The sequence below is a fragment of the Buteo buteo genome, chromosome 6 (assembly GCF_964188355.1).
Source record: "Buteo buteo chromosome 6, bButBut1.hap1.1, whole genome shotgun sequence".
NCBI lineage: Eukaryota > Metazoa > Chordata > Aves > Accipitriformes > Accipitridae > Buteo > Buteo buteo.
The window spans coordinates 40,408,924-40,436,104 of NC_134176.1; the positions used below are offsets into that span (position 1 = coordinate 40,408,924).

The window sequence follows — 27,181 nt, forward strand, 5'->3', positions numbered from 1 at the left end:
TTCTATACAGTGCAATGTATTTGTTTTACAATGGATCATTTCCATCTCCACAGTAGCAGCTGCCACCCAAGCCATCATCTCTGTGCACTCGTAAGCAGCTCCATTTCCAGTTCTAATTGGGAACAGAGATACTTATTGGGTGAGTTCCAGCATGATCTATCATGCCAGAGACAGCTACTATGCAAACCAAAGCAATCCGGCTTCCAAAAACCCTCTTAGACAAACACTGACTTTGCACATAGATTCTTGCGTTTTTGTTTCTTGGTGCTGGTTTTTTGGAACATAAAAAGTGCCAGAGAAAACTATACATTAAGAGTCCATGAAGTGCTGTTTAAGATGGATAAATCCGAGGATATTACCTTAATAACCACTACCTCTTTAAAATCATATAGGTGGTCTAAAAAAGCCACCTAATTCACAGCAAACAGAACTACTGCTGAGTGAATGCAGCCACTAAGCTCATTAAGAGGATGTGGCAGGATGTGTCTGAAAGTGCAGTGCAGTGGCTCAGCAAGCAATTAAATCCCATGACAGTTTAAAATGAGAATCTATCAGTGTCACAAGAGTGTGAAGCCTCAGCATCTCTGCTGTTCCCACCCCCAGCGTTTTATTTATGATGGCGTATTGGGAACATGGGAAGTCAAAAAGATTATAATGAAATATGCCATATAAAAACCAGATTAAGCCTGCTCTTCTTTGGGGAAATATGCAGAGAGAGAAGCTGTCTGTTAGCTGTCGAGTTTGCAAAAGATACCATCTTTTGGGATGGTGCTCTCTGCCAGCAGACAGAGTGCCCCAGGGGAAATGGTGGTGAAAAACCCAGACAAGCAGCATCCATCCATCCATCATACGCTCATCTCCACATCTCCAAGGCACAAATATAGCGTTAGAGTGCAAAGGGTGGGGGCAGGGGGGGATGGAATCCCTTAAGAAAGAAAGAGGAGACAATGCCTTACGTGAATAGCTGGATTTTGTAGCTTTTCTCTGTGTGTACAACCAGCCTCTCCTTAGCTTGTTTGCTTGCTTGCTTGTTACGTTGATGGCCAGTACAGTGATTTGCTAGCGTCCTTGGGATTGATGCATTCACAGCAGTGACCAGAACCAGGTGTACTAAAGGCAGGGCTCTACAAGCTTTTTTTGTAAGCATGCCTCTGCCAGCACAGCACAGCACAGATCTTCACTCCTCCTGCAGATCTGGGTCTTCAAAACGCTTTTTTCACCGCACCATCTCCTGCTATCCCAGGGGCAGATGCTCACATTATTGCTGTTATGCTTTAATCCTGACCTTCCACAGTGCCTGCTACCCCAGCCTGTTCTCCCAACACTACTGCGATTCAGCACCCGTCTGTAACAAACTTCTCAGGGCCAGTTCTACGCTTACAACCCTCTCCAACTCTGGTCCACAGGACCTCCTGCCAGCCCAGCCCCAGGCCTCCCTTGAGACCAGACTACTGATAACACAGACTCTCACATTGAGTCCATAAAGCCAAACAAACGCCCCTAGAGACTAGTAAACATCAAATTCACTTTATTTTTAATCCAAGCCAGATGCAATAAAGCCATTGCTGTACTGGAGATTGTAAGGCTACTCCAGTAACTCTTTGTCTCCCCCACCAATTCCACCCTCAAACCTCATGTATATTATTGCACTCTCAAGGTAAACAGGGCCATGGTGAGAACAAGAATCCAGTCAAAGGGAATGATAAATGAGTTTTAGAAGCAAGACTACTTGAAAGCAAAAGAGTATCTGTTTCCTCAGAAACAAACCATTTTGTGCCGAAAGAATAGTTCAGAGGACTATCTGCCATTAAGTGGAAACTCCTCTTCAAGCTGGAGCCATGGGATCCTATAAAGCTCTGAAATGAATCTTAGTAAACACTTGTTGCAAATTTTAGGCACTACTGAGCTTTGCTCTAGGGAGCACTGGGAGACTGGAAAATCCCAATGTTTCCCTAGCACCTCTTCCTGCAAAGCTGCTAGTCTCATGGTCAGGTTGGCAGGGAGCAGGGGGAGAAAGTGAAGAGATGGAAGAAGACAGAGGAAACTATGATATGGGAGGACTGTACACTTTCACTATTCAGCCTGGGTGTAAACTGCAGAAAAATCAGAGGACAACTTTGAATTTTAAGACCAGGATCCAATGGAAAGCTTCTATTAGCCCCTAGCTAAAATATGTCCCAGGAAGATACAACACAACAGGAGGGAGAAATAAGGCTGCAGAAAACAGCAGAGACCCTCAAACACAAGGTTAAGCATTGTTTAGTTTAACCCATCATCAAAATGTGGACTTTACAAGCAGCTGTATTTCTTTGGCAGACTAGAATGCCTCTATAAAATCTCTCAATAAAAAAAAAAACAGCCTGCCTGTCAGTTGTCTCTTGGAAGTTCTTTACAGATTTATTTCTCAGCACAGATATAAATCATTGTCACATATAATATACTGTACCTGCTTCTCAAAGACTGCCAAATTACAACATCAGGCTAAATGCTGGATCAGGTAACTGCCCTCAGGGCTCAAATCATAAAGGAATATCTCCATTCAATAACATTATTCTAGCACTCATTGGTGTTCTGGTCACTCTTGCATTTTTGTTCTAGACAGGCTTACACTGCACCAGGACTTTTGCAGCATCAGGCAACACTGTAGGCAATATCGAGGGACAGAGGCTGGGTAACTGCTACAATTCAGAGAAAATTCTTGAGTACAAAGTCTATTCCTTTGGGCTTAGCATCACCCTAACAGGGCTTCTGGCCTTTTTGGAGTAAGAGAATAACTTGGCCTACTTAACTGCAAGTGGTCATATAGATACACAGATGGATGGGCCTTTTGACCCATTGGAAGAAGCAGAATCTGATTATTGTCCAGTAACCAGATAGCTATCAGCAAACACCAGTCACCCCCACACCATGCAGCTGGGCCAGTCAGCCCCACACTGCACACTCTGCAAACGGTAAGAGGGAGTAGACCTCCACTGCAATCAACTGTACTATTTCCATATGTGACAGCACTGAATAAAACCACTCGTACTGAATGCAAATTCATACATAAACCATGCATAAAACCAGCCATGCTGTAACCTTGCTGCAAATTCTGCGAGATTCTGCATAGCTTCTCCTCTTCCTTGCTGAGGACAGTGGAGGGGATACCTTTAGTAACAGATAAATCTCTGTAATGCAGTTATCTCTCAACTGCAGTGCACAAGAATCCCAATTAATTCAGTCCAGGCCTAGCAGAGCCGGCACTAAGCCAGAGCTGATAAACCTGCCAAAGCCAATCTGAGTCCTGCAATGATTCTTGGGAGCCTGCTCTGCACTTTCTCATGCTCCGGACTGTGGGGGTTATTTGCTTGAGCGCAGCGCTCAGCTCTGGCTGGCTCCACATGCCCACATGATGCGGCAACTCCATTAATGAGGCCCTTCTAAAACCCACCGTGCTGGGGAGCAGGCAGAGACACCCAGTCAGCTCTGAAGGCATCAACAAGGGTGCAGCAGGGCTTATTAGCACCAGATTACAAGTGTTCCCATCCTGATCCTGCATCTCTGCCTGCAAAGCTCCCGTTTGCGGGAAGACGGTGCTCTGCAACCCAGGCAGGCCAGGGAAGCAGGATCGCCACATTCACATGGTGCAGTGTCTGAAGAAGTCAGCCAGGCCAAGCAGAGCTGGTTCAGCATCCCTGGCTCAGCAAATACCAAACCTGCATAAACCACTGAAGAACAGAAAGGCCAGAGCAAAGTGGCAATGATTTTAGGATGGGGTAGGGAACAATCACCCCAGACGCTGCCCTTGGCATCACTGCTGTCTCACCATGTGATCCTGGGCCAAACTCTAACAAAGGTACCCTCTGCTTTTCCATCATCTGTCACATGGAGATAGTCTTCATCTATCCTCTGGGGTTTGGTAGGGCTTGTTTAATATTCATAGGCATTCAGACACTCAAATAAAATGCACCAAAAATGCAAGGTGTTCTTACAGGTTCTCACAAAGCCAGGTTTAAACACATTTTTTTTCCAGCCAAGAAAAACACTGAAAAAGCAAGACTATTTCCACAGATACCAGCTTTCAGTGGCCGATTCACAAATTCCGAGGAATGAGGATAATATTTACTCATACGGTAAGATGCATCTGACAGATGAAGCTATATAATTAAAAAATGTTATTAGAAGAAGGAAGGCTTGTAATAGAAAAATGGCATGAGACGCTAGTAGGTATCCTTTCAGAAATGGGAGAGAACAAAGCAAATCATCTACTGAGATGCTCAGATCTCTTGCCACAAAAAGGCAAGAAATTCCAAGAGGCCTATAAAGTGTTTAGACAAAAAGGTGAACTCTAGAATTAATAACAGAATGGTAAACAGGAAGATTAATGGTACCAGAGAAAATGCAGATGGTGAAGCCCAGCCTGCAGGCTCAGCAAGACTCTGAATAGGGAGGGGGAAAAGGCAAGGTGTAAACAAGGTGACCTTCAAAGCCACGGGAATGCCTGCCAACAGGCCAGCCAGAGGGCATCCCGAGACACAGATGTGCCATCTGGGGTAGGCTGTCTCATGACAACATGAACAAGATTTGTCTTTTTCAAAATTTGCAGGGAGGCAAAATGGGTAGCAGCAGAAAATATGACCATTCATTTAAAAGGAGCACAATTAAACACACAGGTTGGAAAAGGATGCTATCTATTTTGTAAAGAAAGTATGAAAGAATTCCCTGAATATCCCCACTCAGAAAGGTCTTGTGCCCACTTGTAAAGCCTGCTCACGCAAGGTGTGGGGGAGGAGAAACTGCTTTTCACTAAACAAATGTTTTCCTTGAGGGTTTATGCTTTAGGTTTATGGTAAAAAGAAAAGAAAAAAACCCCAAAACTCAGCACAAACTGCAAAGCAGCTCTTTAAACCCATGATGGTATAAATTTTCCCCATCTTAGCATAAATCTATTCACCCCAGATGGCACGTTTGGGTTGAAAGCAGGTAAAGATTCCTCAGATGTCTCTATGTCCAGTATCTGATTTTACAGAGCTCCCTTGCTCCATCTCAGTGCTTAGTTGGGCCTTGAATCTCCTAATAAGCTTTGTGTATGCCTGGGAGATCTCAGTTCTTCGCCTACAGTAAAAAGTGGGAGAGAGAAATCTCCTACCACAGTTCTGCAGGGGAGCCTGGCTCTTTCAGACCTGATGCTTAGATCACTGAGGTCAACCAGGAAAATTAATAAGTAAATGCAATCACACGTTTTTTAAATACATCAATCAAACACCACAGTGGGGCAGAGCTAAGGGAAAAATGCTATCTCTAAATAAGCCTTCTACAAAATAAGCCAAACATGTTCTGCTATGATATCCAGAAGCAAAAAATTTAGGGGAAAACGGAATAAGCAACCATGTTACAGCTCACCGTGGAAAAAAGCAGACCCTAGCTGTGGGAGTCCAGTAGGTAGTGAATTCACATACCTCTTTTCCTTCCAGCCTGGCTCAAAGTACATCAAATCTGAGTATTTTAGGCAAAAAACTGGCTCATCTAAGTTCAGTGCTGAAATCAGTTAATTCAATGATAAGTGTACAAGCAGACACATCTGAATGTTTTCTATTCTGATGGGTTGCATATCAACTGGAATGAAGATATTGGCATAACCTCCATTTCCACAGTAGGAACCATGGGTGCTGGATGAGCTCAGGCAGCTTGTGCAAAGCCTGCGTAGCCCCAGCACTGTTGCATCAGGCAGGCTTGACTCAAGCAAGCTTGCGATTGCTGACAGGAGCTGCCATCATGGCTCTGGGACATCAGTACATACCTTTCTTCAGAAAGACCCTTCATGTGACTCTGTTGATTGCTTTTTGAATAGAACAGGAAAGGAGAGATGGAGTACACACCTGAAAACACTAAAGTGGCATTGAGGAAGGAATCAGGAAGCACAAGGGAGAAAAAAGCAAGATGGAGGAAAGCTATTACATTCCTTCTCCTTGCCTACTGCAGCTAAACTGTGGCATGCTTGTTCTGAAAACTGCCACAGAAAAGTCTGAAAAATAGAAGCTCCGGGCCTTGAGTTATGCCTTTTCAATATCTCTCTCCCTTCTCCTCTCTGCTACAGAGAAACACTGTAAACTCCTAGATCCTGAAAATACACATTCTGGGCCCTTTCTGCACCTTGCAAAACACAGTGAAAACAGATAATGGGGAAGAGGGAGAGACAGCCATGCAAGGGGAAAACAAAGTGAAATAGAGAATAGTTGCTCTTCCCTCCTTTCCCCCTGCTCAGCTTTCATTTCCCTTTGTTCATCTAACATTGAGCCAAACTAAGCCAAAGGAGCTGCCGTGCTGGGCTACAAGATTGATGGCTGCAGGCAGACTCCACAGTGAAGAGACGGATGACTGGTCATTTCCCGCGATGCACTGAGAAACATCCATCCTTGCAGCCATGCTGAGCCCATTTGTGCTCCTTTTGAAAAGAGAGATAAACACGGGCAGCCAGAGGCACCTGAGTGTCCTTTTCCCTCAGAAGGACACAGTTATACTCCTCTGGGTTCCTTGGGAAGGTCGCTCTGTCCATCCCTGAACATCTGGCTGTGGGATTTGCTAACTCTCTCCCTCCCCCAGCAATCATCCATCTATTAGAGCACAGTGCAGGTTGGAAGAAAACGGTGAAGAGAATGGTGTGACAACCTCATCAATCTACAGCTACACGCCTGGCTATTTAGTTTTCTTTACGCTATTCCTAAATGTGGGGCGGGGGGGGGGAGAATTGCTATTGGTATGAAAGAGTGAATTGTGGAAATGGCAACGTGGATTGGAGTAAGTCCTTATGACTATTAAAATGTTGTGCATGTACTAAAGCAGTAGGGAACTAATTAAGATTCAGGATTGAAAGGCAAAACAAAAAAGTTGGATGCACTCTGGTTCCATCTGTAGCACTTGCTGAGAGTTCAGACGTACTTGGGGCATCATCTTTAGCAGAGAGAGGTTAATTTTTTTATTTTGCCCATTCAGATATTAACAGAAAGCTCCCTGGAAGTACATACTGGAAGTATATTTATAGTGCCAACCCTGGTATAGCAGCTTCAGAGGCACAAAGCACTTAATCCTGACTCCTTTCTATTTAGTTAATAGTGTCTTTGTTTGCTGATACTGTCCTGGTCTATAGCATTGCTCACAGATACAGCCTCTGTGTTTCCAGTTCTCCTGCCGTGCTGCTACCTCACTTAGGCAATGAGCATGACATGGCAGATGTACCCATAGCATCATTTACAAATACAAAATCACTCCAGAAATTCCTATAACTATGAACCTCACTTTGTCACAGTAGCACATATCTGTAACTGTGTCATTCACAGACATTGCACCAAGGAAATAATGAGAAGATAAAAGCATTCACCATCTCTCAAAAACACAGAGAAATGAGTCACTTGCTTAAAGTGTTTAAATGTAGTTTTAGCACTCTAACTGTCTGAGCCAGCTTTGAAAATTTGTCTTTTACTCCCATCATGCAATGCTGTTTATTTTAGGCCAACAACAAAAGGATTTTCACTACAGCTCTGTAGGACATGCATAGGATATTAATCATGATCATGTGTGTTCCTAAGACATCAACTCCATACTTCCCAAGGGCAATCACATGCATTCAGAAGTGCATCATTTCCATCAAGAGGAGTAAAGTTTTCATCCTTCCTCCTTCATCAAGAACCATAGTTTTAGCTGATGGAAATTGCTGCTCACTGTACTCTTTAATGGAACTGTAACTACCTACAACGGCTAAGGTCCTGGCCCTAAATTACCTTGTTTGTTTAAGGGGAACCATGCTCCAAGTGCATCCTAAGTGAGATCTCTGGTCTGGAAGACATTGCACAGAAAAACCATATCCATCTATTCCATTCTTAATTCCCCTTCAAACGTAAATCGCATTGACCCTCCTTCTCCCAAGGAGTTCATTTTTGGGAATGGATGCCATGGCAAACACCAATAGTGTCAGAATCCTGATGCATAAAATACATGTAATAAACTCTAAGGCAATCAAATGTAAAATGCAGGGAATATTGAAATGAATTGCAATCTAGTAAAAACATATTTAATATCTCTCAGGTACAAGATGATTATGAGGCTGTAAAATGTTTAATCCAGAGAATGGGAATGACAGACTGAAGACTTCCACCAAGGAAGGTGGTCAGAGGTGCAGGGATGTGGGAGGGGAAGTCATCACACTTTCCATTCTACTCTCAGCAAATCTGTAGAGCTTGCTTGTAAGATTTCAAACTGGACTTTATATTAACATTTATTGCTCATTCCTTTATATTACGCACCAGAAAAATATCATCTGCTATAAATTTTATAATATTTCATATTACAAAACAATTTCATTTGCTATGTGTCAGGAGAACAATAAAATTGAATAAAAGTTTTTTAAAAATCATATTTTGAATGTAATGATATTCCCTAATCTCTTTGCTATTTTTTGTTAACATTTTCTTCTATAAAATAGTGCACAGGTTCTACTATATGGTTGGTCCAGTAGCCCAGTGACTTTATTGGACTCTATCTTGCAGGATGCCAAGTGCCAAAACCTGCAAGTCTGGTCGAACTCGGTACTTTACATGTGGATTTAATTTTAAGCATGTGACAAGTCCCATCAATTACAAAAAGATCACTCGTGTTCTTAAAGCCCAAGCTCAGGTGCTTTCCTTGTCTGGGGTTAGACAGCTTGGCATCTTACAAGACTAAGCCGTGGGGGCTTGATCCTATAAACCCTTTTCACGTGATTACCAGAGAACTCCCAGGATTACTCACATGAACATACAAAATAGATGCAGTGACTTAGATAAAAGATACCCATTTCCTAGAATCTTGCGTCCAGTACTTGCATCTAAACTATTCTTGTGCTTCACAAAAATCCTTTTGTCGATGCAGTTTATTCTTTCTCAGGCATCGGTACTGGCTATGCTAAGAAAAGTACCAGGAGGTTTGCCAGCAAAGCTGTTCAGGTTCAGCTCTAGCTGCAAGACTTGTAGAGGGCAGACGGCTTCCCAGCCGCCCCTCCCCTTTGCTGGAGAGCTGATGATTTGCGCCTTGGGGGAAATGAATCTGCTGGGTTCCAGCATTTCCCCAGGGACCATCCCCTGGCGCTTCCCCAGGCATTCCCACACCCCTTCCTCCTGACAAGCCTTGAGGGAACTGCTTGGGCAACCCACTCCTAGGCCCCCCATGCCTACTCAGGGAGTGCCGAAACACTCTTTCACAGCCACCTTTTCCCGAAGAAGAGAATCCCATCCTCAGCTCACCTGCACTCCCCTCTTTTTAAGGTTAAATCTGTTTATTTCAGAAATAAGTAATCCTGATGCTTACTTACAAACAACAATGTTAACTTCATAGTAAGGGGATAAATCCCACAGCATTTTACCTCTCCAGTAGGAATAACATGTCTCCTAGAGACACAGCATTCACAGTCAGGCCTTGGCAGCTTAAGAGGCACATGCTGAAAAAGCTCTTCCCAAAGACGCGTCCTAGCAGCCAGATGTAGGTCAAACACAGAGTAGCCAAGAAAAGCAAAAGAGCAAAACAATGGGCTGGATAACACAGAAAGGGTGGCGACACCACAAGTAAGCTCCCTCTCAAGCAGCCCAGGTATTTCAAGCCAATGCCATCTCAGCTGCCTGAGCCCTCCAAGCTTTCCCCACATCTTGCAGATCGAGCCCCAAGAGATGACCTGCAGTCACACTGTAGAGGCTCCGGGGAGTTCATCAGCACAACTCATTCCTTCAATTTAATGGCCTATTGTAGTGACCAAAACATTTTTCAAAACCTGCTGGCTCCAAAGTCATCATAACTCTATTTTCACAAATATACTAAATACAGCTGAGACTACACGCCAGTGGAAAAATCACATCTAAGGCTGCATTGCTTCTGAAATTACAACATCCTTGTGTCTGTGGGTCAATGCACATGCAGCCTACATTCCCATTCTCCGGGACAAGACCTAGAGAACTCAGAAAGACAGAGATTTAACCATTTCCAAAATTGCCTTATCTTGTTCAGTTGCTACTTCTGCCTTAGCCTGATGACTAGAGCCAGAGGGGTCTGGCTTCAATGGGCTTTTGATCAAAACCCGGAGAGGTTCCAAAGCCTGGTGGCTTCTTCATGCAGCTTTCTCCTAATTATGCAAACTGGCTCAGCCACATAAGAACCAGGAGTAATCCCAGGTGATTCATATGAGCAATCTTAGCTAACCAACACAGTTCTCCTGGTAAAACTGTGCATATAAAATACTTGTAGTGACCTGTTCCAGATCCCACAAATGAAAGAGAAACTATTTACACAAAGTTAATCCTGTAAATTCTAGCAGCATGACTGCGGAGTTAAGCAGCAGAAACAATGTTTTTGTTTTCTTGACTGGACTATTTATAGAATATTATTTGCTTTTCTAGAAATAAGTGTGTTTTATTTCCATACCTGCAAAATCATGAAATCCCATTTGGGGGAAAATACATATTCACTCACATCCTTGAACCTACTGAGCTGAATTAGTCTAAGAATTTGCAGCTTATCACACGTAACAATACCCAGCAAGAACAGTGCATGATTTGAAGGAGAAGTTATCACCGCCCTGGCAGCCATGACGTGCAGAAGACCAGCTCATCAGTGGCCAAAATGAAGCAAGAAGAGTTACACTGTGCAAAACTCAAGGTATTTTTCTAATGTTTACACTGCAGAGCCAGCCTTGTGAAAACTGGCTCAACAATTCACCTATGGTAAGCCTCTTTATTTGTATATATGGGTGTGTAACAGATTACTTGTTTTTCATCACCGTCCTGGTACACATAAGCCCAGGTTTTTCACCAGAGCTGGTACACTTTCATACCAGTTTTTCAAGGCTTCATGCTGATGGCCAAAACATTTAATACGGGCACTTTGAAGGCTTGGCAAGTGGCACGCTTTATTCCTACATTCCTTTAAATAAAAAGGTCTCCCCTACACCTCCCAAACTCTCCAGAAATAACTATTAACTATCTGTTAGGCACTTCTCTGAGACAGACAAATGAGATCAACCATTTTATGCACTGAGAAGGTGAGAGAAAAAAGAGATATTCCATTGTCCCTGCTGCTGCGTAGTCCTGTTTGGGGTACAGGTGATGCAAGTGACAGTGGGTGTCGTGGTTTAACCCCAGCCGGCAACTAAGCACCACGCAGCCGCTCACTCACCTCCCTCACAGTGGGACAGGGGAAAGAATCAGAAGAGTAAAAGTGAGAAAACTCATGGGCTGAGATAAAGACAGTTTAATAAGTAAAGCAAAAGCCATGCACACAAGCAAAACAAAACAAGGAATTCTTTCACCACTTCCCATCAGCAGGCAGGTGTTCAGCCATCTCCAGGAAAGCAGGGCTCCATCACGCAGAACGGTTCCTTGGAAAGACAAACGCCATCACTCCGAACATCCCCCCCTTCCTTCTTCTTCCCCCAGCTTTATATACTGAGCATGACATCATATGGTACGGAATATCCCTTTGGTCATTTGGGGTCAGCTGTGTCCCCTCCCAGCTTCTTGTGCACCCCCAGCCTACTCGCTTCTGCGAGAAGCAGAAAAGGCCTTGACTCTGTGTAAGCACTGCTCAGCAATAACAAAAACATCTCTGCATTATCAACACTGTTTTCAGCACAAATCCAAAACATAGCCCCATACTAGCTGCTATGAAGAAAATTAACTCTATCCCAGCCAAATCCAGCCCAGTGGGGCAGGACATTAAATGCAGAGATCAGCACCTCTACTGCAGACTGGCAATGGGACAAAGATGTTTCACTGCAGGACTTCTGCATCATGATTGAGTGTCAGTGAATACATGCAGAAAGGGACAGGTTCTCTGGTATTCTTAGTGCCATGTATGAAAAGGAAAGGAAACTTTATCTGGCCAGAGATTTGGACCAGCAAATGTTCCCACTGTAGGAAGAATTTAAAGGTGGTGGATGAGATGGAATAGAGCCTGGTTAAATATAAGTGTAAAAGGAAGAAGCTGATTCACAAGGAGGTCCCAAACTGATGAGTTTTCTCTTGGTGACAGAAAAGTCACTTTTTCTAACCCGAGCCATAGCTGGATGTGTAAGTGCCGTAGAGCAGCAGCTCTTGCCTGTGGTGCCATGTCCTGCTGTGAACAATCTGAAGGCAAGATTAGTGGAGAATTGGAGCCTACTGTTTTGATTCAGTAGCATTGATGGACTCATCTGTAAGCTGCAGGCTTAGCTGATGAATAAACACCTACTTAAATTTAGGCCAATACTTAGGTACTTTAGTGGATAAGAAGCCCAAAAGAGAAGGGCTAGCAGAAATCGGTATTTTGGTATAAAAAAAAGCTAGAGCTGGTAAAAAATTATTTTTCCCCCCATTCACATGAGAGGTTCTCGATTTGCTAAAGAAATTATAGAAAAAAACACCAGTTGGAGTGTTTAGTGATTTCTACAGCCACAATGAATGTTTCCTTTTTCTTACACATTGAAACGGACTATCTAGCCCTAAAAAAAAAAAAACAAAAAACCCAAACCAAAAAATCAACACCTTCCAGCGTCCCTGCTCCCAGATTTGGATTCACAATATAAAGCTTCATTTTATTCCCAAGTGCTACAGAAATGTGACATATATAGGTACATGACAGACCAACCTCAGGATTCAGCATGGCCAGCGTGCAGATGTGCACTGTAACACATCAAATGAGAACTGAAAATTACCCACCCTCCCTGTCACAAAAAGTTAACCATTTTTTTGTTTTCTTCTGCATGAGATGCCAAAAATAAAGATTGATGGGAATGGGTGAAAATGAGATCTGCTCTAGCTCAACCAGAAACTACAGGATCCATGTAGAATCGCTCAGTAAAATTCTTTGACGTGGGTCATGCAGCTTCTTCCAATATGAAGCTCATCATTGTCCACACTTTGTGACATTGAGTTATTTGACATTCGACCTAGTATTTGCCTAACGCTTGACGTAAATACACGCCAGGACTGTTGCTTTTGCACCACCTACCAAAATCAAATCCTGTTTCTAACAAATAATAATTTTAAAACAGGCTATTCCTGCCACAGAAGAAAATCTGTTAAAAAGTTGACTCATGGAGTAGGCTCAATCCCTCTCCTACTTTACTTTTGCACCCACAGAGCTCCACTCATTTCTGCAGAGGTAGCTCCTGACTTACTTCAGCTTCTGTGAACCAGAGTCAGGCCCTGCCCTTGCAAAAAAAACACGCTATTCACTGCTCCCTCTGCTGGCCTCGCAGCACCTCCGGCTTGTGCAGATGCCCGAGCACAGAAGCAGACATATGCAGAGCCCATTTCCAATCCTACCGCAGCTAAACACCTGGCAGGTGGAATCAGGCATGTGAAAAGAAAAAAAGAAGTAAAGGGAAAAAAAAAATCCTAAAATCAGTGATATTTTAAAGTACTGAAGAATATATTATAAAAGATGAGGAGAGTTATTTTAAAAGCCGAAGTACTTCAGAATGCAGAAGTACTTGAATAAAAAGCAGATTTTTAAAAGCATTTTAATTTCAAGATTTTGGAGGGCAGACATCAAAAGTCACAGAAGTTGATAACAGGCTATTAAACTCCATTTTACATGAGGACTCTAGACCAAGTCATCAGAGAACAAAAGTTGCTTCTGTCTGCTGGCTGTCACGTCATATCTGCCCCATATTTCAGTTTCATGACAGCAAATATTTATAAAAGCCATGAACAATTAAAAAACTAAAGTAAGCTCTACACAAAAGTATCTTCCGTAAATTCACATCTGCAGAAACCTGTCAGAAGTCTGAACACTTGATACATTGATAGTATGGCCCCCTTTAGGAATATCGTATCCAATTAAACTGCATTTTACAGACGTACATTTATTTGGCACCAGAATTATTCTGCCAGTTTTGATCCTAAGACAGTCTTAATGGATCTTAAAGAGGAGCCACAGGCAGGTTTTATAACATAACAGGAACCTAACCTTTAATCACAGAGAAGTTTCCATATATGTTAAATAGTGGCAAAATTTTTTGTTAAGAGAAGATATGCCTTTCCTTAGAGTGTTCATAGCAAAACAACACTGCTGTCTTCTAGTACTGAACAAGAACCAAAGTGTGATTGTGTAGAAATCGCTGAAATTGAAAGTGAAACTAGGCAATATTAATTGGCCTGAGAATAATGATAAAAGGAAATTCTCATGAAGTTAGTGTTTTGAATTATTTTCAGGCTCTAATATCTTTGAGTGACACTGGACATAGCAACCAGGGAAAGAAAAAAGAATATGGAACTCGGGAGAAGTGAGCTTTTACTTTGTTCTTGGGTTCGATTTCCAGCTCTACCACAACCCTCCGGTTAAACCTTCATAGAAGTAGTTTATTATCTTTGTCTCTCATTTATCAATTTTGCAATCTAAGTACTTTCTTTACTATATTTTGTATATTTGGGCTGTAAGATCTGCTATAGTATATGACTATAGCAGAGAGTACAAGAAGCCTTCACAATGACCCCCGGGGATGATGATCTAACATGCTGCTTGAGTCTCTAGATGCTATCATACAAGTGACACTAATATGAATTCTGTCCTTTCCTTTTTAATTTCCTCTTAACTTTATCTTGGTGAAGTGCCCCATCTTAAAGAGCATGGACTCCACAGACATGCTGAGCATCTTCCACAAAAGTTGGGGGCGCTCATCACTTCCCAGGAGAAACACAGTACCTTGTACAATCAGACACAGTCTCCACAAGATAAATTGAGATGGTCAAAAGAGATAATGGCTTATCTGTAAGGATTCCATTCATTCATCTACAAGAACACTCACATAGGTGTATCTCATATACCAGACTAAAAGCACACCAGGCATTGTTTAAGTGGCACCTAAAAATCTGTTGTCAGTACTTGCCTCAAACAATTCTAACATGGTTCATAATAGCAAATGAAAAATACTTTTGTTTACTTTAACCTCTTCAACAGCTGGTAAAAAAAAAAAACCATTTCTGTAGTTCAGCTGAACACTAGCCTGCCCAGAGATAAGTAACAGTACAGGCACTAGCACAGGACACACACTAGCACAGGACACCAGCTCTTTCTCAGCGCAGTAGCAGCACACACAACTCTACTCCACACCCTGCAAGTGGGTGGGAAGGCTGCCCACTGTGAGACCTCACTGTTGGCTTTCAGTCCAAAACCAAAGGACAGCAGTGAATTGAGACAAAAGCTTTCCAGTCATATTCTTTACACTTACTTATGTGAAATAAAAGCTCTGTGTGCATGTATGTACATAGCTATATTTAGCCATCTTGTAAAACTGAAGTAGGACGCTACCAATTTAAATTCCACCAGAGTTTTTGGCCATACGCACCCTATCTGTTCTCATCTGCATAGCTGCAAAGCTTGGGTAATACCTGACTGTCAGCAGGGTTTACTGTATGTAATACCACTTCCACAATATTGATACCTGACCCAACACAGAATCATGATACCACCCAGTACCACAAAACTACTAAGTATGTAGGACAAGGAGCAATTAAGATTTCAAGGGGCCTTGGGTGTAATCAGGGATCTCTCTTCTATTTCTAACCCTCATCTTTGCAGCTCCTCTGACATTACTGAGGGCCAGAATCCTACAGCTTGCCTTCGCAGCACCTGCAGTTCAAGTTGGTGGTAGAAGAGTTGGAAATTTTCCTTCTTCTTCCATTCCTCTAGAAGAACAGGCTACCCAGCCCAGCCTAGCCCAATCCTCTCCCTCACCCATTCCCAGACTCACAGACCTCCCATGCATGGGAGCTCTGCCCTGCTCTTGCTCTTTTACTGGGCAGAACAGCCAGCTGAGGACTGAGTGTGGAAGCACGAGCTGCTTCCAGCCCTCCCACTGCTCTGTGCTGAAGTGCCATGCAAATACCACTGCCTAGTTCTGCAGAGAATCAGTTTTGCTCATAGTTGGTTGAACAGAAGTCTAATTTCATGAACATCATGAAAGTATCAACATCTAATAACTTTAGCACTCTGTACCTAGAAAATCACACTGTTAGCAACAGATCAATATATTGCCCATGACTGGGGATTTGTTTCAAATCTATACCACCCTTCATAGGAGTCTTGACTGCTACACTGTAATGACTTGTGTAACAGCTCTTGGCCATTATAAGGACAAAAACTTGGCTGCACTTGAACCGTAGTGCTTGGTTCTGATGATATGAATATACCACTGAAAGAGGAAGACCAGCCCATGTGAAAGTAAATGTCAGGAATACTTAGAGTAATTCCTAAAGGTCTGGTAATAACATTCACTGTATTGTCACTGAAGCAGTTATCATAAGTAAGTTTTGGCAATACTTTATTTCTGCCACATATCTATTGGATAGGCTACTGGATGGCTTGGAGGATGCTTAGAAATAATATTAACATGAACATTGCTAGACCCTTGATCAAACAACTTTACTAGGGCAATCCATGCACGTAACTCTGAGTACGGTGGCAGAGGAAAACAGACATCTAAAGACTGCATCAGCAACACCTATTCAAGTGTTCTGATCTTTACAACTTTGGCTGTAACTATTCTTAAAACCAAACACTTCCACCCGAAACCAAATAAAAGCAACAGGTCAGGGCAATAAAAGCACCATGTTCTATTAAGAAGCACGCAGCAACTGACCCCAAGAAAAACATTACATTACAAAAAACAGGAGACCATTGGAGCATGATTATTTTCTTCATTAGGTTTTGACATTACCAGATATGAAACTCTCACTCACTGAGTTTTGTCACGCACTACCTAAACCTGCAAGGTACTAACACTGCAAAAGTAGGTTGTAACTATAAATACTATATTATTACTAAACGATTTATTATACCCTTGAACTGCTAGCAAGACAGTAGTTTGATTCTACTTACTGACAGGCTGATGACTAGCTATGACTTACCAAAACAAAAATCCTAGGTCTATGTATCTCCTGGATTATGTAGAAGTCTTAAACTTCTGGATACAACTTATCACGATAATGAGCCACTCCAGAAGCCCAGGTGCAGTCCAAGCAAGTATTCACACCCCCGGTGCTGATCCCACCGACTGCTCGATTGGCAACTTTTGGAGCCAAGATCCCCTTCTGTGTTTGTTACAGTGGCAGTCTTATGAGAAATACTTCTACACAGTTAACAAAATTAAAACATAATAAAACTAAGGTTTAGCCATGATTGTAGAATTGCATTGCTCACCTATGTTATATAACATATAACCAACTCAACAGCCTCCTATATAAAAATCAGCTACTCGCATATTAACTCAGCACAAGGACTCTCTAGCTGCTGAGAACAGCTCTAAGCCAAGACTAGGATGTCCAAGCCCTAGGTGGAGTGAAACCATGGAACATTTAGATTAGATTTTTTCCAGATTTATTTCAGGTGTCCTACAGTTGTCATCTCTGTGCTTTTTAAGGGATCTTAAATTGCCACATCTTTGCCCCACACAGTCATCTAATGTTTAACTGGGGAACAAAGAGGTCAGCATAAGGTAGCTTCCTAGGTTCAGCATTAGGTTTTACCACAGCGTCCCCCTCCAAAAAGTACAGTATTTCTGCTGTCCATGTTGAAAATATATTACACTATCTTTTTCTCAAATTGTCAAAAGCTACCTTTAAATGGACATCCAATGTTTTCCATAGGTTTTATACTTTCAAATCAGAGAAGGGAAAAATCCCATTTTTGGCTAGTGAGTCTATTCTGGATATGCACAGATGGAGTGAAATTATTTTGTGGTGTAACTGATAAGGAAAGTTAATCACTAGAAAGAAATTGGTTGGAAAATAGATTTAAATGGCAGAGCAATATAACTTGCCTAATTTGGCTGCCACTGGCAATGCAACAAAAGTAGCACTCCTGAGATGCAGAAGAGATGTTTATAGCAGGGAAAACAACAGAGACAGACATGCTGAGGTCTCTTTATCTGATAACTTTGTGGTAATTGCCTTTCATGCCCTGTGGCATGTAGGATGCACTAATTTGGCATTCAGTGAGTACAGCAAAGAAGCATAATGCAAACAAAGAAGAGTCAAACTCTGCACTACTGCTTTACCTTACTAAATTACCAAGCCACAGAGTGTTTGCATCATCACAAAGTCTGAGGTAGACATTTCTATGGGCCAACATCATCCTCTTCCTAGAGTCCAGTCTCATTTCCATCAGTGTACCTGACTGATTTCACCAGTTCTTTCTGAGTGGCTCTGCTGTGAAGTCTGGTTCTATTTGCTGGCTGAGGTTTCACCCTTGGTTTGAACCCCAAGTGAGTGGTTACAGGCATTTCTTCCTCTTGTCCAGTTGTCTGCTGACATCTCCTATATTGAAGGCAGGGAGCCTTCAAAAACTGTTTCTACCAAAATCAACATGAATTTTGCCTCTGATTTTACTGGGTTTAGAACTTGTCTTTATTGCCCCTTCCTTTCTCTTCACCAACTACTGCATAGAAGCAAAGTCATCAGTATTGCTGAGCATAGCTCAGTTCCCAGGCACCTTCTTCTGTCAAACAGGTTTTTTAAATATTCTTAATTTACATTTTGGGGTTTTCTCCTGTACTTTTTATACTGCAGTGTCTTGCCTCTTAAAAACCACATACAGCTGTGAGCACATGTGTTCCCTCTTTCTCATAATAGGGGACCCCAAAGACAGCAACCCTTTATTACTAACTGCAGGGAAGAATGCACAGCACTATGCTCTACCTGACACAGCTGTAAGCTCCTCAACATCTGCTTTACAGTCACTCATTCAGCATCCAGGGGAAGAGTATCAAGGACAACAAGAATGAAAGAAGAATGGACTAATGTACACACACAGGCATACACACATATACAAATGTGGCATATGCTCACTAATTTTTATTATTTGCTGTTTATAATCTGGTCACACCCCTGGTCCCCAGCCCCATTATGAAAAATCTTATCAGTATACTGTTCCACACACACAGCGGTCTTTTTCACAAAGATTAGGCAGCAGATGCCAGAGTGAGATTCTGTATTAATAACACACTGAGGAAATAATTAGTAATACATTGATCCTTTACATCCTTATGCATTTGCTAACAGAGGCCAGGATTCACCCTTACGGAAGGTAAATTCAGCTCCCATTGTATTCAATACAAGCTGTACACATTTCTGTAAGGGATGAGTTGCGTGCAGAGGGTTTGGTGGTTATTGTTACAGCAAATCAAGGAAGATGCAACAGATGCAAAGAGAAATGGTTGGAGAGGGGCAAAGATAAAGTCCAAGGACTAAATGGAAGGTTTGCATGTATGCCAGCTGCTCTGCAGCACAGGAGAGAGGGGGGGGGGCAAACAAATACTTACCAGGTTTAATTTCCAGCAGCTTCAGTCTGGAATCCTCAGGGGGATGCAAACGCCTCTTTTTGCGCCAGCAACGTGCTGGGTACGTGTACAGCTGACCTGGGGCCAGGCCTGAAGATTAAAGGCAAAAAATAAATATAATCACATTTCAGTTTGTAAACCACAAGCACTGTCTCTAGCATCTTTGTTCTTGCCCTTCCAGTGTCTCCTTGTTGGAGGGTTCAATCCTGCAAATCATGAGGCAGAACTATGCACTCAAGGCATCCAGTGCTCCTGAGGCTCCTCAGCACCTCTTGGGATCAGGCCTACAGAGAATCTAGGTCTCACTTAGACACATCACTCAGCTCTACTGAAACCAGAGCTGTACATAAATAATTTGTGATTTCTTCAGGGTAAATAGAATTTCAAACTCTCCTGGGTCACAGGGGCGATGCCTCCTCCACAGGCAGAGAAAGCCCCTTGGGAGAGAAGAGATGAAGTTCCAATATGCAAATCATAAGGCCCTGATGCACAAAGCAGCTCAGGAAATTTGTGTCTTCCAAGTGGGAGCAAACCAAGATCCACGAGGTCTGGCTATTTGGACTCTGTATTTTTGCTTAAATTCTGGACTTTTGTTTGAAGACAGATTCTTCATTCTGGTTATTACCTCCTCATGCCAACATCCTGAATGGGGGAGGAGACACAGAAGTAATGTTTATATTACTGCATACTCCATTGAATCACATTTGGCATTGCTGGCTTCTGAGCTGCCTTGGCTCTCCTGACAGACACCCTTTAGCCAACGTTCAAGCTATGCTTTGCTCTCTTGTATTCAGAACACAGCAGGGCTTCGTGAATGCATCGCTACTAGGGGCACAGAAGCACACTGCCAAGTGCTTCAAAGCATCCTCAACTGCCCCAGATACTCATGACACACAGAAATACCCAGCAAGACACAGAAAAGTTGGAAGAATTTCATTCTGTCCCCTGCTTCCCCTGCCCTCTTTGTCCACCAATTCTTCTTTGGCTTTTCTCTCCTGCTGCTGCTGCTGCTGTTAGTCTTCAAGGGGCTACAGAGCATGACCGCAATCCCAGACTCGTTGCCCTTAGAATACAGGTAAGGGTATGTAAGAGAGAGGACAGGCGTGGTGTTACCATATCTGAAACTGTACCAACAGTGAACAGCTGGACAACACAAAGGGGGTGCCAGTAAAGCAGAACAGCTCAAAGGCCCAAGAGTTCTCTCACCCCTTCTGAAGTAGCCAGTAGAGTGTACCAGCCTGGGAACAAAACTGACTCACTGAACCAAATGAGGATAATTAAAAAAACAATATCCTGTTACTTGTGGGGCAGGGGGGAAGACACAACAAAATTATTCACCTCAAGGCAATGGCCTAATCAAATTCTGCAAGTGAAGCCTAAGCTCCTGGTTTGAAATGTTTAAACTGTTGGGAATGCCAGTTCAGACCCCAGTACTTTCCACCTACTTCCCAGGCATTGGTGCATAAATGGAGGATCTACAGCACGCTGCCTGGGTATGGCCGAGCGATGGAGTATATGCAGAGATCCTGGCTGTTCCAGGGCACAGAATGCTCCTGAACTGGGGCTTTTCACACCCTTCTTTCATTGCTGCACTGCTTGCTGGGCATTATGCCCACCCCAAGAAGGACACATTTCAGAGCAAGGCGCTTAGGAGTGGTTTGTGAATAAAAATGTGAATAACTAGCACTTCTATGATGTTTGGACACACTTCTTCATGCCACTTTGCAAACATTAACCACTGCAAACAATTGCTATTATGATGAGGTGGATTGTGCCTGGCTCTGATGTGAGTCATTAAAGAGGTGGAGGCAAGAAGCCTCACCCTTTCACAGCAGGTCCTGTGCAAGAACTTGCTCACAACATTGAAATGGCGGTTGCGAGACCAAAGCAACAGGACAGAATCAGCCCTCCATTGCACAGGCCTCCACAGAGGAGTCATTTGAATGAAATAAGCAGCACAGCTTTGAGCATTTGTCCCAGACAGAGAGGAGCAAGGATCTACTGCAGTTTTGGGGGAGTATCTGTTAATGTGGGTTCAATTATTGAGTGCTATTATATAAAAATAGCAGTTCTGGATTCAGCCAGGACAGTGAAAGCCAACCACAAATGCTGAAAGCCCAACAAGAAACAAAGCAGGTATCCTTGAAAAGAGAGAGGTGGGAAAGCCTCTTCCCTAGAGGACCTACAGCCCACTCCAGCTGGCAGATAGATCAATAACAGATGGATGATCCAACATCCATCTCTGCACCCCTTGAGGTAAGCTCTCTGTTCCTATTCACAATACCCTTGCTCATTAATACACAGCCATCCAATGAACTTAAAACATACACCAGACCTTCACTTGATCCAAACCCATCAAATGCTACCTTCAGTTCTCCAACCTGACCCCATCTGTCACTGTGCTGGCTCACATGAAGTGTGGATCTTTGATGGTTAACACAAAGGAGGGACAACAAGGAAAGGGTCGGTTCTGAATGCTTTGAATCTAGCCCCTCCACAGTCAATCTTGCAGTGCACATGGAAACAATGCATATACAGGTCTTACTGCCTTCAGTCCTGGCTCAATTGTCTCTCCCTCCAGTGCCTTATAGGGCAACCAGAGAAGGTTCCAACCATTTGCTTATAGACGAAATAGCAGAACCTGCAATGAGTTATGTTGTTTATCTCATTAGTGTAGGAGAGTCATAACTCAAAGCTTGTGTGAAAGGCTGGGGGAGGAGGAGAAAAGGAGGGAGTTATGTGCAGTATTGTGTGAAATTAACCCTGAACTGTTTATCATGAGATGCAGTTTTCTGACTCCTTTAACAAAGAGGACAGTAAGAAACCAGGTTAATATGCTGAGATCCTGACTCTCCTCTCTGTTTTTCAAGCCCTCTGTAAGTGAAAAGAGGTCCTGGAGCTTTGCCATTTGTCTTCATACTGTTTTTCAGGTTAGGGATACTAAATGGCAGTGAACACAGCACACGTGACAGATACCAGCGTGGTTGGCAGAAAATTTTCAGAGCCCTTCAGTATGGGCATAAGCGCATTGTGTACAGCCTGAAAACAGGCATGCTAAAACTGTAGGGGGATGCTTTGACCCACCATAATACTACAAGAAATAGATGATGCAAAGACACCCAAGGGACCACTAAATGGGCTAATAAAAATCAAGAAAGAGGAAAGCAAATATGGGGGAGGAGGGCTGCTTCATTTCACACTGATTATTCTAATTCAAAATAACAAAAGCATCAGATTTGGTGGCCAATGCAGATGCAGTAGGCTTGTTTCACTTAAGATTCTCTGTGAAAATTGTTCCACCATTAGTCTCCACAGCAGACCTGCAGGAGAAATGCCACTGGTCTCCTTTTGCAGGGTAAGCTGCCAAACAGTTCCCTATGAAAACTGAGGAAAAAAAGATTTGCACAGTGAATTTGCTCAAGGTAGTCCAGAGAGCTTGTGGCTGAGAAAGGCAAAGTGTTAAGATCTCTTGATTCCTGGTGTGATGCCGTTAAGATGATTTCTTCCGTGTGGAGACACCAGTGAAACCCATATAAGACTATCTATGTCTATCTTTGTAGCAGATGCTCTTGCCAAAACATTACTTGTGGATATAGTGGATATATACCTGCTTATTACTGCATTTAAAAGGATATAAATAGCAGCACCTTACTCATAACCAGATGCTATAAGAACAGAAATTCCTTAGGTAAACGGATTAGCAAAAAAAAATGAAAGCTAGTTTTGCCAAAGCATAATCTCTTAGGAATGGGGAATTTTCAGCTGAAACAAAAAACCAACTGTGGTCATGAAGCAACCTACAAAAGAAGGGTTAGCCCAGAACCTCAGACAACTCCCAGCTTGTAAACCACATTCAGCGGTCCCAGATTACCCCAGTAGTTTTGGCAGCTGAAACATTCTCAGGGTATTTTTAACGCTGGTAAAACACCTGTTGCATCCTGCACCAGTAGTGGCTGCATTTTACTATAGAAAGTTTTCTGACAGTACTGCAAGACAATACTAAATCTACTTTGGATATTTTAGGAATAGGAGCAGTGCAAGGATCCTTCCCTCTGTATATCCTAGGAAAGGGACAGGGAAAGTTTCAGCTAAGCACTCTTCAGTAGCAGCAATTGCTTTCTTAGCCCCAGGAGGGGGGGGGAATATCCTATGCATTCCTCCCAGTCCACCTCCTGCAAACAGGCCAGTGGAGGAGGTAAGAGCAGGCTGCACCGTCCCATAATTCTAGATATGGAGATTGGGGGGGGGGGGTTCAGTATGGTTTACAGGAACTGGCATGTGTATATGCACATGTGTGCACATCTTGCTTCTGGTGCCCATTCACCCTAGCCCCCTCCTTGCCTGGATTCTCTGGTTTGCACTGAAAAAAAAATCCCCCAAAACCAGAAACCCAGTTTGGTGCCATCAAAAAAATCTGTTCCCAGAGCTAATGGTGGGTCAGACACTGAGCCATACTCTAACAAAATTGCCCCTGGGGTTCAGGAGGACTTCTGTCTGAGTAACAGCTCCAGTCTTTGAACTGGTGGCTGTCCTTTGCCTTTCAAACAAGGATTTCAGATGGATTTGCTCTAACAAAGGAAAGACTGACCAAAGTCTACAAAAATAACAGTGCTTTTTTCCCTTGAGCTTCACTGAGCTTTGGAACAGGCATTAACCAAAGCTCTTTAAGGACATATTCCAATTTCTTTCTGCACCTGAGGAAACTGCGGCTCCAGAACTGATATCCAAGTAACTTGTCCAAAGCAGAACTAGGAGTTATAGGTATATTTCTAACCATCAGAACAACGTTCATTCCAATAACTGGACTCTCCTATATTTTACCTTGGCTTTATATCCTTCCCAATATAATTCCTTATTTTCAGCATTCATCTGAGAAACTCCCACCTCCACCTCTCCACCCTGAAGATAACTCCAGTCCTGCTTAGAGCAGAACATTGTGTCTTCTACTGCAGACTGGGATCAATAGCATTAAAAGAGCTACAATGATGTGGCCTTAGAAACTACCATGTCAGGCACTTCTCTGGGTAGAGAGAGAATAATTAGGATGAGCTCTCTGCAGTTACCAAAGGAAATCCCCTGCAGGCACAGAGGTTTAGGCAGCTTCTCTTCTATGTGGCCTGTAGCAGGTTTGAGCTCCTATTAATTAAACCCCATGAGGGCGCAGTGGCCAGCCCTCCATACATGCACATGCATACACAGACACAACGCTACCAACCTGGTCCCCTGTGCCTTTTCTCCATCCAGATGTAGCAGTTGTTCTGAGCTACCCCAGTTTGTGAATCCAGGAAGGGAAGGCGGACGCTCCGCTCAGCACACAGCCGAGAGTTGTAGCTGCGACAGTGTTCAATTGCTTCTTTGTAGAACTGGTCCCCAAGTCTGCCAAAAGAGACAGGGCAGAGAGTAAGAAAGATTGCACTGCCCCCTCAAAAAATGGACAAGCAGAAAAACTTTCCCTGAACACATGCAAAGCTTACTGACACGAGACACTGCTGAAGCAGATCATGCAGAAAGTGCCACCAAAAGATCAGACTCTCAGGAACTGGACACAGATCTTTTCAGTAGTGGCATAACTACTGAATGAGCAAATGATGCAACCAAAGCAGCCCATGACCCTGGGTCAGGCAACATATACACCATGGTGAACTCATTCTATTGTTTCTCTTCCCCTGTAGTATGTCCAGCCAATTCAGCAAACTAGCCATTTCAATCCTATGTTGCAGCAACTCTTGCAGTATATTTTGAGCAACCAGCAAGCCAGCCAGGTTTAGAAGAATTTCCCTCCAGTATTTCTGGTGTCAGAGAGCCCATAAGAGCAAAGGACATAGTCCTCATTTTGTGTGCTTCTGAGGCATGAAAACACACCCCTTAACAACTAGGGCCATGTCTGCAATGGTCAGACTAGACATTTTGTCATAACCCTTCCAGAGTTTTCCACAGTCAAACCTGAGGCACCAACAGCAGCAGGCTACAACAGTGACCAGTAAGAGCCAGCATGGCAAATGCTGCTTTCCTCTGGAGCCCAGTGTGAGGAACAGTTCTAAAGACAATGTCACTTATTTCATAAATAACTATTTGTTCAAAAATTCTGTAGAATCTTCACGTTCCCTTGAGAAAGGTTTAAAAACTCTGCCTGCTGGAGATTACCAAAATCCTCCCTCCAAATTTTTCTAAACAGGGAAAAGCATCAAAGTAAAGCTACCCTGAGGACACAAAGCAGCTGTCATGCTGGAGCATTGCAAAGTAGGTGGGCCACGCTGCTGAACCTCATTCTTGATCTATTGTCAAGGTGAAATTCAGTCGTGACATGAATAGCTAGAACAGCTACCCATTAGGGGTAAGTTCATTAGAAAATAGGAGTAGAGTGATATATAGCATAACTTGCTCTGACTCTGATATTCATTAGTGTGCAAAAAGAGTATAGCATGCACAGCAAGGGAGCTGAAGGGATGCATGCACAGAGATAAAAAAGGCTCCCTTTCCTGTTCTATTAGTTGTTTTCCCCACTACCCTCTTCCATAGGCACAACTGGCATTTTAATAGTATACTCCTTTTCCACACCTCTGAATGTCAAATTGGTGCAAATTGCTCTGTTTTGCCATCTGTGTCTTTTTTCTGACTCACGTCTTTTAAGTCACTCCTTGGTTGCACCTTATGACTTCATGCAAGCCATACTCTTTTTCCCCTGGGCTGTACTGGCCCAATATCCTCTCACTGACAGGGCCCGACAGCAAAGGCTCTGGGAAGAACACAAGAGCAGGGCAAATACAGAGGGAGGCACCCCTAGTTTCCCCTTCTCACTTCTGATGATCAGAACTTAACTTCCCCAAGTCTCAGGTTACCCAATGGTGGGGTTATTATGTTTAATAGACCTTGATGAATCTTTCTTCCATTAATTTATCCAACCAACTCTTCAACCCACTTATCTTTTTCATACCTAAAATGTTGTGGGGCGATGAGTTCCACAGCTGAAATACGATTCATGTGAAAAAAAGCATTTCCTTATGCTTGTTTTAAGCCATATCTCAAGTATTTACAATTACAAGCCCCTAAGTCTCTCACAAAGCTTCCATCAGGTCATTTTTCTAACGAGCAGAGAGTATTCAGCACACTGAGCCGCTGGACGTGGAATGAGCACCGTGGCTGGTTGCTGGAGCCCACCAGCTTCCTGCTGCCCTCCGCCACTCTGACTTCACCCACCGCATTTCAGAGTGTCTCCAAGGGAGGGAAGGAGGCAGTCCTCCGCGAGCAGGAATTGCGCACAGGAGTCAGTACATCCTTTGGCTACAGAGACTCTCTAAGGGTTGTTCGGCGGCATCATGCAGCAGGGAATGTCTGTATCAGTGTGGTGCCTCACAGCCCTGTCCCGCCGCTGCTGACCACCACCTCCTGGGCAGCAGCCAGCGCGGGGACCTTAGCAGGGTAGCTGAAGGAGAGCTCTCCGGACTGTACCAGCGAGCGGAGGGCAGAGCCGTGGGCAGAACGTGTACAGCGGGATCCCTCCGGACCCTGAATCCCCTGCAATGACCTCAAACCCCTTTTTCCATAAAAATGAGGGGGGGTGGGGGGAGTGGAGCAGAGGAGAAAGGAAAAGATAAGCTGCACTACTATACAAAGAATGTGACTAGGAAGAAATGAAAGCTTATTAAAAGCTGTAATTAAAGTTGTACACTTGTGTAATCAAAGTCAGTAACAAGGAGACTCCAGTTGATCAAAGATTAACAGCTCTTTCCACAAACACTTGAGCTTTCACAGAGCTATGTCAGATTCCCCCTGTATTAAGCCAGGGATACTCACTAACTCCAAGGAGTTTACTAGAAGGAAGAGCACAGCCGTGTGACAACAAACTGCCACCCCTGTATAGGTTTT

The 27,181-nt window shown here is 43.3% G+C and overlaps 1 protein-coding gene across 6 annotated transcripts in view; it reads right to left on the minus strand.

The window, feature by feature from the left end:
- Positions 1-27,181, minus strand: part of DPF3 (double PHD fingers 3) — a 178,019-nt gene that overhangs the window by 82,890 nt on the left and 67,948 nt on the right. For all 6 annotated transcript variants that reach the window (XR_012650780.1, XR_012650778.1, XR_012650779.1 and 3 more), the window contains exons 2-3: positions 24,531-24,691; positions 19,298-19,405 (exon numbers count right to left, since the gene is read on the minus strand). Coding sequence is in view for 3 of the 6 variants with exons in the window: in XM_075030568.1 (XP_074886669.1) it covers positions 19,298-19,405; positions 24,531-24,691 (269 nt within the window). In the remaining 3 variants the exon portion in view is untranslated. The remainder of the gene's footprint in view (positions 1-19,297; positions 19,406-24,530; positions 24,692-27,181) is intronic.